The following is a 13,919-nucleotide window of genomic DNA, read 5'->3' as shown; positions in this document are numbered from 1 at the left end:
AACAAGAAGCAATCAGACTTGATAAATACATTTCCTTTTTTGTGTTAAACCCAGACTTTGATGAAACACATTGATTATGTGATCAGTGCAGTCAGAGTAGATTCAGCACGGGCCTGGCAGATGGTTAATTACCTAAACAGGAGACATTCTTTGCTCCAGGACTGAGTGTCTGGCTCGTGACTGTTTACAAACTCTGTAATTGTTACAAGAAGTTAGTTCACATACTTTTGAAATCTAAATTCCTTCCTGTGAAAGTAGGAACAATGAGGTGCAGAAGAGCAACATTGAAAGGTACAAGGAGTGCTCTACATTTAAACCAGGGCTATGAACCACCTTGTACTCGACTAAGTAATGGAACTAATGCAATTCCTTGTCTAAATGCATATTGTTTTATCCTTAAGTTCGACAAGAGTGCAACAATATCTGTCATCTAAGGGTTTGATATGCCATCAGTATGGTTAACCAGGTTATGTTTCATCGGTGCAAATTAAGTGGTACGAAATGATCCTTAAAATAAATAAACTAAAAAAAAAAAAGAAATGTAGTGTGTGTGTGTGCCACATAATTGCTGAATCCTGCATTGTATGACCTTATAAATTTATAAGGTTACAACCACAACCAAGCTGTTTTGAAAATGAAAGCTAATTCCAGCACATTAAAAAGATTAATGCAACGTGTTTATACTAACTGGTTTGTTCATAAATATGTATGCTCGCACCCTGCCTTTTCACTGCAGTTTTAAATGCTGTACTATTTTGAAGAAATTAACTAAAAAGTAATAACAGAAGAAGGGATATCAACCAAGATTTAAAAACAGAAAAACAAACCATAAAAAGATGAAACTCTGGGTTAGTTTTTGTTAAATGTGACATTAGCTAGCTGTGTGTGTGTGTAAGTTAGTTTGACTGATTTTATATATAATATATATGGTAGACCGGGGACAGTTGTAACACCATCTACAAAAATTGATTTTATGTCCTAGTAGAGTACATTTTTTTCCCCAGTTTTATTTTTGTGATGTAAACCTGTGTTATCCAGTTTATGGATCTAGGCTTTTAGCATTCTCATCCCTGATCTCTGTACTAGTAATTGGCACATTCTTGCATGATAAGGCCTATAATTTTAGGGATATTAATCCTTTTAGTAGTGAGTTCTAAAATGTACTGCCGGTCCTACAGGAATGAGGTTTTTTGTTTTTTCTCTTCTGCATTTGCTTGATTATTACAAGTACAGCGTACAACAAGCTGGAAGTTATATGTTTCTATGTATGTAATGAATACTAATGAAATACAGACAAATCATTTTTACCATAAATAAAACTAATAAATGAGAGAGAGAGAGAAATCTGGGTAAACAGGTTGTGGGGCAGAGGGAGTATGATAGCGTATGATACTCTTGAAGCGTAGAGCAACGCACAGAGCTTGGCACCACCTCTTTGCTGTCACTTGATGTTAATGTCTTATGTCTTCACTGACACACTCGCTGACATCTGATTCAGTGGAAGAATTGTATGTATTTGAATTTAATTCAGAATCTGAATTCACTATTATTACTTTCTCACAGAGAGATTTTCGCCGGTTTACAAACACTGTTGACATTTTTGTGACTGGGTTTATTATATGTAATTCAGTCAATATCTGGCAGAGGGCGTCAGATCAATAGAAGGTGTTACAGTATTATGTGATCAGGGGTTTTGTAGGCTCAGTAATTCAAGTTAATGTTGCAGAACGTACTGGTACATTCGTACTACTCAAAGGGTTAAGGGCTAATGTAAGTGTTTTTAAAAAAAAAAACTTGATACCAGTATTTATTTATGTATGTGTTCACTCGGGGTCGGTCATATAAACTGCAGTGTAAGGTATTAGAAAAATGCTACTGCATAAAAACAAAAAAAAAAACTAGTAGCAAATATACATTTGTACCTTGATTTTAAACCATTGCTAAGGGAAAAAAAGAGTAACACACACACACGTGTTTTTAAAGATGTAGTGTTTCCACTGGCGGTGGCCTGTCTTGTACTTGCTTTTAAAATCCTTTTTTTCCCCTCATAGCTACGAATGGCCATTCAGAATGCTTGCGGCTGCTAATAGGCAGTGCAGACCTTCAGACTGCTGTTGACATTCAGGATGGAAATGGACAGTAAGTACTGTATATCTTAAACACCAAACAAAAGCTCTTGTGTTTTGTCATGTTTCTATATAAACCGCAGTACAACCAGAGGTAAATGTTTGCTGTATTGTTCAGTAGCAGCAGTTCTCCAAAAATACTTCTCAGGTGTGAATAATGATCTTATTTTTTTCTCCTTAGAACACCCTTGATGATGTCTGTTCTAAATGGGCATACAGATTGTGTTTATTCCCTACTTAACAAGGGAGCAAATGTGGATGCCAAAGACAAGTGGGGGAGGACAGCACTGCACAGAGGGGTAAAATAAAAATCATTTTAAACTGTCACATGCAGGGTTTGGTTCAATACAGGCCAGAAAAGGAAATGCATGCTGACTAGTTGTTAAGGCCTAGCTAATTCCATTAAGTGATCCTACATTAAAACAGACCATAGCCGCTGGTCAGTTAGTGAAATATGCCTTACTGGCAGCAGTAGAAGCTGCACTCTATCTAGAAGTGACAAACACTCAACCATTTAGTACTTGGCTTCTTTGAGAGACCGTCGTGAAAGATGCCAGTAGTTTGTCCACTTGATCCTGGGTTTAGATAATCTGACTTGGGTTACATAGGCAGTCCCTTGGAAGCAAAGTGTTTTATAAACTATGTCCTTTCCTTTATCCGTTACAATAGCCAGATTGAGGAAGTAAAATTACTTACCGATTTGTGCCACAGTTTTTAACAAAGACTGCAGCATTTTTATCTTACTGCTCCTTTGTATTTTTCCAGTTGAACACCTTGTCAGTAGCTTATATCTAAAAACTAATAGGGTTTAAATTATCAAAAAATTGTATACTTTGTTAGAAAGTATTTTTAAAAAGTCAATATTCTGTAAAATCTTTGCACACGTTCCTTACCCTGTTTGTTTCCCCACCTTCCTTCAGGCTGTGACTGGTCATGAAGAAAGTGTGGAGGCTCTGCTGCAGCACAGCGCTGGCTTCCTCACCCGGGACTGCAAGGGCAGGACCCCTGTGCACTTAGCAGCTGCCTGTGGCCACATCGGCGTGCTGGGCGGGCTGCTGCAAGCTGCTCAATCCATGGAGATCCTTCCCATTGTAACAGATCATCGTGGCTACACACCACTGCACTGGGCCTGTTACAATGGTACATACTGCTCTCGTTTTAGTAGGCTGGTGTCTGTTGTTTAAATTTAGCATATTAAGGCCTACTAATACTGTTCAGTTATGAGATTGTAATATCTGTTCTTGCCATAAATTTAAAAGGTGGCATAAATGTTTGTGCCTTCTGGTGGTTAACTGTCAGAGTGTTGGCTTATTGGATTTGTTCACTTTTTTATTTTGTCAGAATTGGTTTGTGTTGCTCGTTTAGTGTAGATCTTATCAAATTATCTCATTATTGCTCTGTTAAAACATAAACAACAATGTAATTATAGGTTTTACCAAGAGTCTGAGTTACTTAAAATAACAAACCAGCTTTCAGAAGCAAGTTCATCAGGTTCATTCAACCTTTTTCAATCTAGGGACCACCTTAGTGTTTGGATTTTTCCCACGGACCGCTTGCCACCCATTTTTTTCACAAAAGCATTTTGAAACTAATTTGTATGTGTATATGTACAAGTACATGTAGAAAGTAAAGTATTTATATTTAACAATGAAATCCCTTGGCTTGAATCTTTGATACCAGGTCAGCAAGGAATGTTGTCATTTTGCACATTTGTAAGTTGCTGATGGCAAAGTTCCTGCTGCTTTTGTTTAAAAATTTTTTTTTTTTTTTTTTTTTTTCACTTCTGAATGCTTTGTAGATAAGTGGTGTCTCAGATTTGCAGGTTTTAGAGTTTTGTTTGGCAAAACCTTCTGACCAAATAAGGGGGCACTGGGGCTTGGGTCGTCCTCGGATCCAGTAAATGTAAATACCAGTGCTAGTCCCTGCAACCGTTACCTTGTGTAGTAAATTAATCTGTCCATTTCTAATGCAGCTTACTGTTTGCCAACTTTGCTTGATGTACATATAAAAAACACCAGAATATGAATATGAGGTGGGTGGGAAGCAGTTAGAAAAATTAAAAAATGATTGGAGAGTGTACAGGATGTTACCACTTCTGGTGGGCTGTGATGTATATATTAAACGGGACTGCTGGCACACAGTCTAGGATTTATAGCGTTTTGGTTAAATATGACGGCGTCAGGAACAGACTGTACACATTATTTCCAGAAGTAGTGTTAGTAGAATTTCCTTTTGGCATATAGTCTTGTGAGATATTAAATGTGGCTGAATTAACCCATATAATAACATGGGGCTGAAATTGATCATTCACACTACGGTTGAGTTCACAAGTCGTGCAACAAATATAGGCTGTTTTCAAATTAACTTATTTTACTGTATGCAGCTAACCTCTCCAAAAACGTATTGATTTAATGGTATAAAACTATACCCTTGGCAACACATTAGCACATATTGTTGAAAATGAAAAGTACTAAAACAGGTTTTCATAGTGTGTGGCTCTTTTTTAATTTTTTTAGTTATTCAAACAGAGTTAGGAATATTCAATGCAGTTATTTCCTTAGTATTTGTTTAACATTAGAAAACTGTTTCAGTTAATGGTGGCTTTCAAGGCAATGCTTGGTTTTGCATCAAAGGGAGCTGTCATATTAATTTATAAACGCACCCGTAAAAAAACAGATAGAGGGGAAAAATGCAGACTTCATACATATTGTACAGTTATATATCATGTGGTTAAAGCTGTTTATTGTGTTGCTTAGTAGTAGCACACCATGTGATTGGGAACCACTGCTTTAAGGGGATTGTAATGGAAAGCCACCATATTTGTTAATACTACTGACTTACCGATTTCAGTGTGTACTGCTGTGCCCTTGTATTGAACACAGTAAGAATCTGTTTTAAACTCTACACTGTCTTGTGGTTTCAGGGCATGACACCTGTGTTGAACTTCTCCTGGAACAGGAGATTTTCCAGAAGATGGATGGCAATTCTTTCAGCCCATTGCACTGTGCTGTGTAAGACCATAAGCATTATAGTTCAGTGACGTGAAAGAGAACCTTTTCTAGAAAATGTTCACATGAGACTTAGAATTATAATTTGGATTTTTATGTTTCTCAGGATAAACGACAATGAAGGTGCTGCTGAAATGTTAATAGATGCACTGGGTGCTAAAATTGTCAACTGTACAGATTCTAAAATGAGGTAAGAAACTTTTTCCAGGCAGCTTGCTACTGTATTGTTCTGCAACCTTTTTCCAAGCAATGGTGTGCTACAGTATCGTAGAGAAAAGGAGACACGTTTTAGCAACTGTCTTTTTAACATGAATATTTGAACATGTTAATATCCAGGGTTTGTACGCTAGTCTGGAAAAAGTATGGAAAAATGCCAAACTGCTTTCCAGGTCTTGAAAATGCTTGAAAAACCATGTCTTCATTATGAAAGTCTGGAATTGTACTAGTGTCATGGGAGAATGAAAATAATTCTGCGATTATTATTATTACTGTAATAATATTATTATTATTATTATTAATTAATATAAAGCGTCTCTAGCGGCAGCTGTCTAGGCAGTTTACTAGTAGCAATTATCTTGCTTGCGACCAAATCCTGTGAATCAAAACAAACTTTGGTTTGGTACTGTGCTTGTAATTCTACTTTTATTCACAATCTCATTGCTATTATTGTTAGTGGTAGTGACAAATACCGTAATAATAAAGAAAATCAAAGAATAAAAAAGTACTAATAATAACTTAGCTAATGCCTTTATCCAAGGTGACTTCCTTAATTTACTCCAGCATCTTATATTGTTCGTTTTGGATTGTCCTTTTACTGTAGTGAACAAAAGGCTTTGGACCCAAACAGGGTTGTTATAGCGAGGGTGTGCTGTATTTAGTATTTGACTTGCATAAGAACATAGTTTACAAACGAGAGGAGTCCATTCGGCCCATCTTGCTCGTTTGGTTGTTAGTAGCTTATTGATCCCAGAATCTCATCAAGCAGCTTCTTGAAGGATCTCAAGGTGTCGACTTTAACAACATTACTGGGGAGTTGATTCCAGATTCCCTCTATTCTCTGTGTAAAAAGGTGCCTCCTATTTTCTGTTCTGAATGCCCCTTTATGTAATCTCCACTTGTGACCCCTGGTCCTTGAAAAAGTCCCTTGGGTCAACATTGTCAATACGTTTTAGACTTATATGTTTAATATACGACACTTGCACATTTGAATATATAATTGTGACAAAGTGCCCACCCCTGTGTATATTATCTGTTATGTGTTATGTGTTGCGTGTGGTGTGTTTAAATGTTGGCGTATAGACACTGGTACATGGGATATAAACGGGTCTGTGTAACACAAGTGTTTAAAATGTATATGTGTATTTAGGTACGAGGATTGCACAGCACTTCACATGCAAGTAAAATGTAATAATATGTGAGCATGGGGAATTGCACTTTATTAATTCACGTGCTGGGATTCAAGTGAATAATTAATTAGTAATTGAATCCCAGCACAACAGTATATAGAGGCACGTTTTCACATACTCGCGGTTGGGTGTTCGGTGAGTGGAGAACGGGATTGGAGACGGAGGAAATAATAAGTATAATAATAATAATAATAACAACGTAACGTATCTGCTCACCGTGTTTGTCTGTCTAGTCCGTTTTGTTTGTCTTTTTGTTTTGGCGACGTGTGCCGTGTCCTGTGTTTGTTTGTATAACCTTTTTATTTTCTGTTGTGTTTATTAAATGCTGAGCGAAACATTCGCTCAGCTCCACCAAACCACACCTCTCTGTCATTCATTCCTTTTCCTGGTTCTGACACCGCCCACTTCGGCCGTCTCTGTGACAATAATGCATGCACATTTTGTTATTTAATTTATTTTTCACCTCCCATAGTGTTCAGTATTTAAGAGGGTATAAAGAAGTTTGGATCAGAATCCAATATTATCCCTTACAAAATTAATAAACTGCAAGTATACTTGTGCCAAAATTGTCTATCTGGTTTTACTATTGGTACCATATACTATCCTATTTTGGCACAAGTATACTTGCAGTATACAACTTTTTATATTTGTTTTGTAAATAATGCAACATAGTTCTCAAATACTGGACATTTCTTGGATTCTGTCTTCTCTTTTGCATACATGCATTGTGTCTTGCTAGATATGCACCTCTAGATTCTGACAAATACTTTTAGAAAACCAGATGCAACTTCTGCTCTGGATCAAAAAGCTATAATGCTCTGCGGCTGCCCGCCTATGTGGATAACTATCGAAAAATTAGTAGAAATGAACTAAAACACAAGTCTGGGAAAAACAAATGGAAGTGTGGAAAAGGTATGGAATTTCTGATGAAAAAATGTATGAACCCTGATATTGTCTCAGTGCTTTAATTGATGCTGGTGACTACGGGTTGCTTAAATGACGATAGTCACTCTTGGAGCAAGTGTAATGGTCTGTTAAACTCACAGTAAGTGTTACTGTGCATGTAACATTATTCATCTGGTAAATCAGAGTTTCTCACCCCCCCATTCCTTGTGTTAGGACGCCTCTTCATGCTGCAGCCTATACAGACCATGTCGAATGTTTGCAGCTGTTGCTCAGTCACAACGCTCAAGTAAATGCAGTTGATTCATCTGGAAAAACTCCATTAATAATGGCAGCAGAAAATGGACAGACCAATGCCGTTGGTACGAATGACCCCTTTTTAATTTTTTTTTTTCTTTGTCATCAGTGTCCAAACTTAGGTTTTATTATGAGAAAATACTGTAACACAATATAAGGACATGCTGAGGTCCATATTGCACGTTTGTTGTGTGTAATAATTGATCTTGACTTGATCTAATTGGTAGAGCAGGGTCTTCAGCAAGGTCTAAGTAGTAGACCTCCTACATTTTGTATATATAATGTCTGCAGCTGAACAGGGTGTTTCTTTGAAATGCATAGTATGATTTGGAATTTTTTTCTCCCCCCTCCCCCCTCAGAAGTTTTGGTGAGCAGCGCAAAGGCAGACCTCAACTTGCAAGATGCTAACAAAAACACAGCTCTTCACTGGGCTTGTAGCAAGGTGTGTATTTCCAGGGAATAGCAGTAATCCAGGCCACACACTTGGGGATCTCTTTAGTCAGCACACAGCTGTGCAATGATTCTTTGTCAAGTGCTTGAATGCATTATGTGCAGTGTTTAAATGAAATGCATTTTTATTCAACTCTATTCTTTTCAAATATTTTTAGGGCCATGAAACTAGTGCCTTGTTAATATTGGAGAAGATAACCGATCGGAACCTCATCAACTCCACCAACACAGCTTTACAAACGTATGAATCTCTTATTGCTTTTATGACATTTGTTTATATAAATCGTTCATTTGAAAAAGAACATCCTATTGACGTTGTTCCCTTTTCAAATTACTGATTCAATTATTTTCCAGGAAGATGCCTGGTAAAGTGATTGAAGCTAACAGAATGCCATAAATAACGTAGTCCTTCCTGTTTTGCACTTGTGTTAGCTACATGGCTCTCAAATGAGCAGCTTTGAAGTCAAGTCTAGCTGAAAGCATGTCGGTCACTAGGGGGAGCTGAAAGCATTCTTGTTTCTTTCATACCTGCAAATTGAGACCTCTATAACAAATGGAACTGCACAGCAGGTATCATTTTAAAGAATGTTTGCTACAATCACTGTGAGGCCCAAAATTGTTCTAGGAAGTTCTTAACCTGCATCAACATTTTGTTTAAAAGAAAAACATTCTATTAAATTTTAATTAAACTGTTGAGGGGGGGAATACATTATGATAACGCTTTATTACTTTGATTTTATAGGATTAATTTAACTAGCTGAGTATTGCTGTCCACAAATCATCAATTGTCTCTGTAAAACTTGCAATACAAGTATAGCAGTATTTTATATGCACTCCCTGTACTGTGCTACGTGACCTGTCTTGCTCTGAAAAGCGATCTCTGTTCATCATTTGAAAATACTGTACCCCAGTAAAATGAGGTGTTGTCACCAGTTAATTGACAGAAATAGCATTGGGAAGAACAGTCCTATTTAATCACCAATCCTGATTTTCAGGATCCTGGTTAGGTGGCGTCGACTACAACTATTAAATGAACTACCACAAAGCGCTACTTTTTAATGTATTGCTATAGAGTAGTGGTGTGCAAAGTGTGGGGCGCGCCTATGACTAAAGGGCAGCTTGTACATTTTTAAAGTGTTTTTATTTTTTAAAGGATAGAACATTTACAATAAATACATAAATGACAGCTAATTAGTCCAAGTTATTGTCTTTCAAACGAGCCATTGACGATCACTCTAGGACTTGTAGAACTGGATCAATGTTGTTTGAAGTGGCGAGTGCAGGGACTTCCATATATGGGGCGCCTAGTATAATAATAAACCTATAATATTTTAAGTGTTTCCTGCATTTATATAAATCGTATATTCTTTCCTGGATTTACCCCAAAAAAGTTCTGATTTTAGCTTAATAGATACATTTTAACAAACACATTAAGTTTTGAAAGGTGTACATTTTTTTTTTTTTGGCATTGTATGCAGAGGCAGGGAAAGTGAGACATTGGCTTTCAGAACGGAAGGGCAGCTTTGCAGCATACAATGCCAAGTCAGACCCTTCATTGGGTTCATTTAGCTTCAGGTTTAGCTTCCTTTCAGATTTAATTCCTGAACGATAATGTTTTTGAGTTTTATATATATATATATATATATATATATATATTATATATATATATATATATATATATATATATATGTGTGTGTATAATGTGTGTGTATATATATATATATATATATATATATATATATATATATATATTATATATATATATATATATATATATGTGTGTGTGTGTGTGTGTGTGTGTGTGTGTGTATATATATATATCATATGTCCTCGTTTTGAAATGACTTCTCATTTCCCCTAGGCCCTTGCATGTGGCTGCCCGCCATGGTCTGACTGTGGTAGTACAAGAACTTTTAGGAAAAGGTGCTAGTGTTCTTGCTGTAGATGAAAATGGTAAGAGTTGACCCATGTTCCTTTTAAATCGGTTTTATAGTAAAAGATAAAGCTAGCTCATAAAATCATCAAATTAATGATCTTTACCATCTTTAACCAAGTATGTTGTACATTTCCCCTTGATTCTGTGGCAGATTAAGTACAGAATGATATTTACAATGTGTAATTATTGTGCCATTTTTTAACTGCATTGTGTTGGATAGATTTGACTGCATCTTAATGCATCTTTATTCAGTGTAGTTGAGGAGACACACCCTGTCTAGTGGGGGAAATCGTTAATAAAAGGTAAACCAAGGTATTTTTGTATAACCTGGGCTTAGTTCATATTTAACCCTTTTTATCCTGGGGACCTCCTACAGTTGAAGTTAGTTTTGTTGGTGTGTTTTTTTTTTTTTAAATATAAAGTAAAGCTTTGTATCTCAGATAGTGGACAAAACCAGCCTTGTGGTGTGGTAATAGGGGAAAATCATACAAACAGGCAAGGTTCAGATAATAATCATGGATAATACCATTGCAGTGGTCTGCAGGGAGGGGAGGGTTAACAAGATTAAGACCTGAATGGTTAATGTGTCTAATGTTTCATTTCTGAACGAACGTTCTTTGCAGGTTACACACCCGCCTTGGCATGTGCCCCGAACAAAGACGTTGCTGACTGCCTCGCTCTTATCTTGGCTACCATGATGCCTGTGTCTCCTAACGCTACTTTGCCCACCCTTAGTTTTAATGCCATTAATCACTACACCAACGCTTCCAAGACCGTCGCCTTCGACTCGCTGTCCATCTTGAGGAATGAACACGGCTCCTACTGCAGTTTCAACAACATTGGAAGGGAGGACGGATACCCTTACAATGAAGACGATGAACTCAATGACTCGGACTCTGAGACCTATTGAGCATGCTGGAGAGGACTCTGTATGAATCCCTGTGTGAACGACCGAGGAATGAACTGAAGGAGAGCTTTGACTATCCGAACATGGAGAGCTCAAACAAGATTTCATTGGCTGGCATTGTTGTTTCTTGAGTGACTATCAGATGAGCCTCAAGTGTGTAAAAATGGAAGGATACTGAGCTTTGAGTGGGTTTCATTATCAAAGCTGATGGCAAAAAGAAAAGCCAATTACTTTATTATCCTGTACCTTTAATATTTAATTTCCAGTGCCAGAAGTCATTTCAGCAGTGTACGCTGCTACTAAAATGTGTTATTTAGAATGAAGCAACATTTTAAAATGGGACTCTAAATATAAAACATTGTTGTTGGCAATAAACCAGTGTGAGATGTTAGCATTTGATCTCAGTAAGTTGCCAAAGGGACCAAATAGTTAAACTTTTTTCAACCTATTGTGAGCAAGTCTAGGATTCAATTTAGTTAAATGTATTAGAAGATTGATTAATTTATTATAATGGAAAGGCAATAAAGTAATTCTTAATCATTACTTTGCTAAGAGCGTAAATCCAAAAGCCTCAAGTGCATACAAGAAATGCAATATACATGGGGAGAGGAACTTACTTTTGAGACATTTTAACAAAATTGTCTTACTTTTCTAATAAATAATATTGACTAGCTAATATGTTGATGTCAGGGTTGTACATTTCACACTGTAAATGAATGTCAATTACAGTCAGTTTTTGAAATCCTTGTTTTATTGTAATGGCTTTTTTTTTTTTTTTAAAATAAGCATTTGAGTGAAGTGGGTGAAACACATCAGAATGAACTCACTTGTTCAGTATAATGGCCCCACATGTGCATTTTTAGTTATGTGCTATATCTCTGCATTTTATGATCTGTGTTGGTCTTAGTATTGTTTTGTTTTGGTGCCTTCGTGTTTTTAATAGTTGGGGTCATTGGGTCAATGGGTGGCAAACTTAAGAAACGCTACATTAAAGACTTGGCCCTGAGATTATTTAAAGTTTGACACTAATTTTATGTAAAGCAAGACACTGCATTAGCACAGAAAACTGAAATAGTTTGCTTTGAAATGAAGAACACTGTATAAAACCAATGCCAGGATTGCATGGTTTTTATCTTCGGTCTAAAAACAAATACAGCTTGTTTTACTCTGTTGTATTTTGTTGTTGATTCTCATTTATTGCCATTTGTATGCATTTTACAGGCTTTGCTTTTTATATGGAAGATATTGCCAGTCTTGCATGTCACCTTTTAACGATAAAGAAACTTATTTTCAGTGTATTTTAAACTGGAACTCTGTACAGTATATCAGCTGGTTTTCTGAAAAGAAAGTGTGGGACGGGACAATTTCATCTGTTTTTAATACACTTTGTGATTCTATTTTGAAGAGATGAAATGATAGCATGTATATAGGAAATAGTGACTGCTTGGATACTATACCTACCTGCACTCTTTTAAATACATATCTGAGATTCCTGTATATTTTATGGATTATAATAAAATCCACATGTGGGTTATATGTAATTTAATAGTCTTTTATTGTTTGGTATTTTTATAACGATGTCAATTATATACAGTGAAACCTGAATTAAGCAGCTAACAACTTTCTGTGAATGTGTAGGTACTTCATAGTGTCTCAGCCCCCCCACGCCCCCTCTTATTTTATTTTAAATTCTGCCTGTCGAGCAGTTCACTACTTTGTTTAGTTGGCTGAATAAATACAGGTTTTATTGTATACGTGTCTTTCTTGTTTAGTTTTTTTTCTCTTTCTTGGAAATATGACTTCTGCCCTAGATCCGTCCATGAAATACTATAGAGAACAAATTAGCCTCTTATATACAGTGCCTAAACAAAGTCTATAACCCCTTTCAAAATGTACACCTTTTGTTGCCTTATAGCCTGAAATTAAAATGCATTAAAATAGTGTTTTTTTTTTTTTCATTTATCTATACACCCTACCCCACAACTTCCAAGTGAAAAAAATATTCTAGAAATTTGTAGCAAATTAAAAATAAAAACTGAAATAGCTTGGTTGGATAATTGTCCAACCCTCTTGTAATAGCAATCCTAAATTAGCTCAGGTGTAACCAATCGCCTTCAAAATCACATACCAAGTTAAGTGGCCTCCACCTGTGTTAAATTGTAGTGATTCATCTGATTTCAGGATAAATTCAGCAGTTCATGTTGGTTCCCTCTGCTGGTAGTGCATTTCAAAGCAAAGATTCAACCATGAGCACCAAGGCGCTTTCAACTCCGGGACGACAAAGTTGTTGAAAGGCATAGATCGGGATGGGTATAAAAAAATATCAAAGGCCTTGAATATCCCTTGGAGCACGGTCAAGACGATTATTAAGAAGTGGAAGGTGTATGGCACCCCCAAGACCCTGCCTAGATCAGGCCGTCCCTCCAAACTGGTGACGGGACTGATCAGAGAGGCTACCAAGAGGCCAATGGCAACTTTGCAAGAGCTACAGGCTTTTATGGCCAAAACTGGTTAAAGTGTGCATGTGACAACAATATCCCAAGCATTCCACAAATCTGGCCTGTATGGTAGGATGGCAATTACTAATTAAGCCATTACTCAAGAAAGACCACCTTGAATCCTGTTTTGAAGTATGCAAAAAAACCACTCAGGAGTCATGTGAAGCTAAAATTGGACTTTTTGGCATAAATGCAAAGCGTTATGTTTGGCGCAAACCTAACACAGCGCATCATCCAAAAAACACCATCCCTACTGTGAAGCATGGTGGTGGCAGCATCATGTTATGGGGATGTTTCTCATTGGCAGGGACTGGGCCACTCGTCAGGATAGAAGGGAAATGAATGGAGCCAAGAACAGAGAAGTGCTTGAGGATTACCTGCTGCCCTC

General features: G+C 36.8%; 1 protein-coding gene across 2 annotated transcripts in view; it reads left to right on the top strand.

Annotated features, from left to right (window-relative positions):
* ankrd28b (ankyrin repeat domain 28b) overlaps positions 1 to 12,785 on the top strand; it is a 71,124-nt gene extending 58,339 nt beyond the window's left edge. For both annotated transcript variants that reach the window (XM_041249051.1, XM_041249050.1), the window contains exons 19-28: positions 2,052 to 2,139; positions 2,308 to 2,425; positions 3,047 to 3,266; positions 5,050 to 5,137; positions 5,241 to 5,324; positions 7,660 to 7,805; positions 8,100 to 8,182; positions 8,349 to 8,431; positions 10,052 to 10,143; positions 10,750 to 12,785. In XM_041249051.1, the coding sequence (XP_041104985.1) occupies positions 2,052 to 2,139; positions 2,308 to 2,425; positions 3,047 to 3,266; positions 5,050 to 5,137; positions 5,241 to 5,324; positions 7,660 to 7,805; positions 8,100 to 8,182; positions 8,349 to 8,431; positions 10,052 to 10,143; positions 10,750 to 11,036 (1,289 nt within the window). In that variant the 3' untranslated portion in view covers positions 11,037 to 12,785. The remainder of the gene's footprint in view (positions 1 to 2,051; positions 2,140 to 2,307; positions 2,426 to 3,046; positions 3,267 to 5,049; positions 5,138 to 5,240; positions 5,325 to 7,659; positions 7,806 to 8,099; positions 8,183 to 8,348; positions 8,432 to 10,051; positions 10,144 to 10,749) is intronic.
* The last annotated feature ends 1,134 nt before the right edge of the window (positions 12,786 to 13,919 follow it).

The sequence above is a fragment of the Polyodon spathula genome, chromosome 4 (genome assembly GCF_017654505.1).
Source record: "Polyodon spathula isolate WHYD16114869_AA chromosome 4, ASM1765450v1, whole genome shotgun sequence".
Classification (NCBI taxonomy): domain Eukaryota; kingdom Metazoa; phylum Chordata; class Actinopteri; order Acipenseriformes; family Polyodontidae; genus Polyodon; species Polyodon spathula.
Note: the sequence above shows the minus strand (reverse complement) of the source record. Positions and strands in the feature narration are given on the sequence as shown.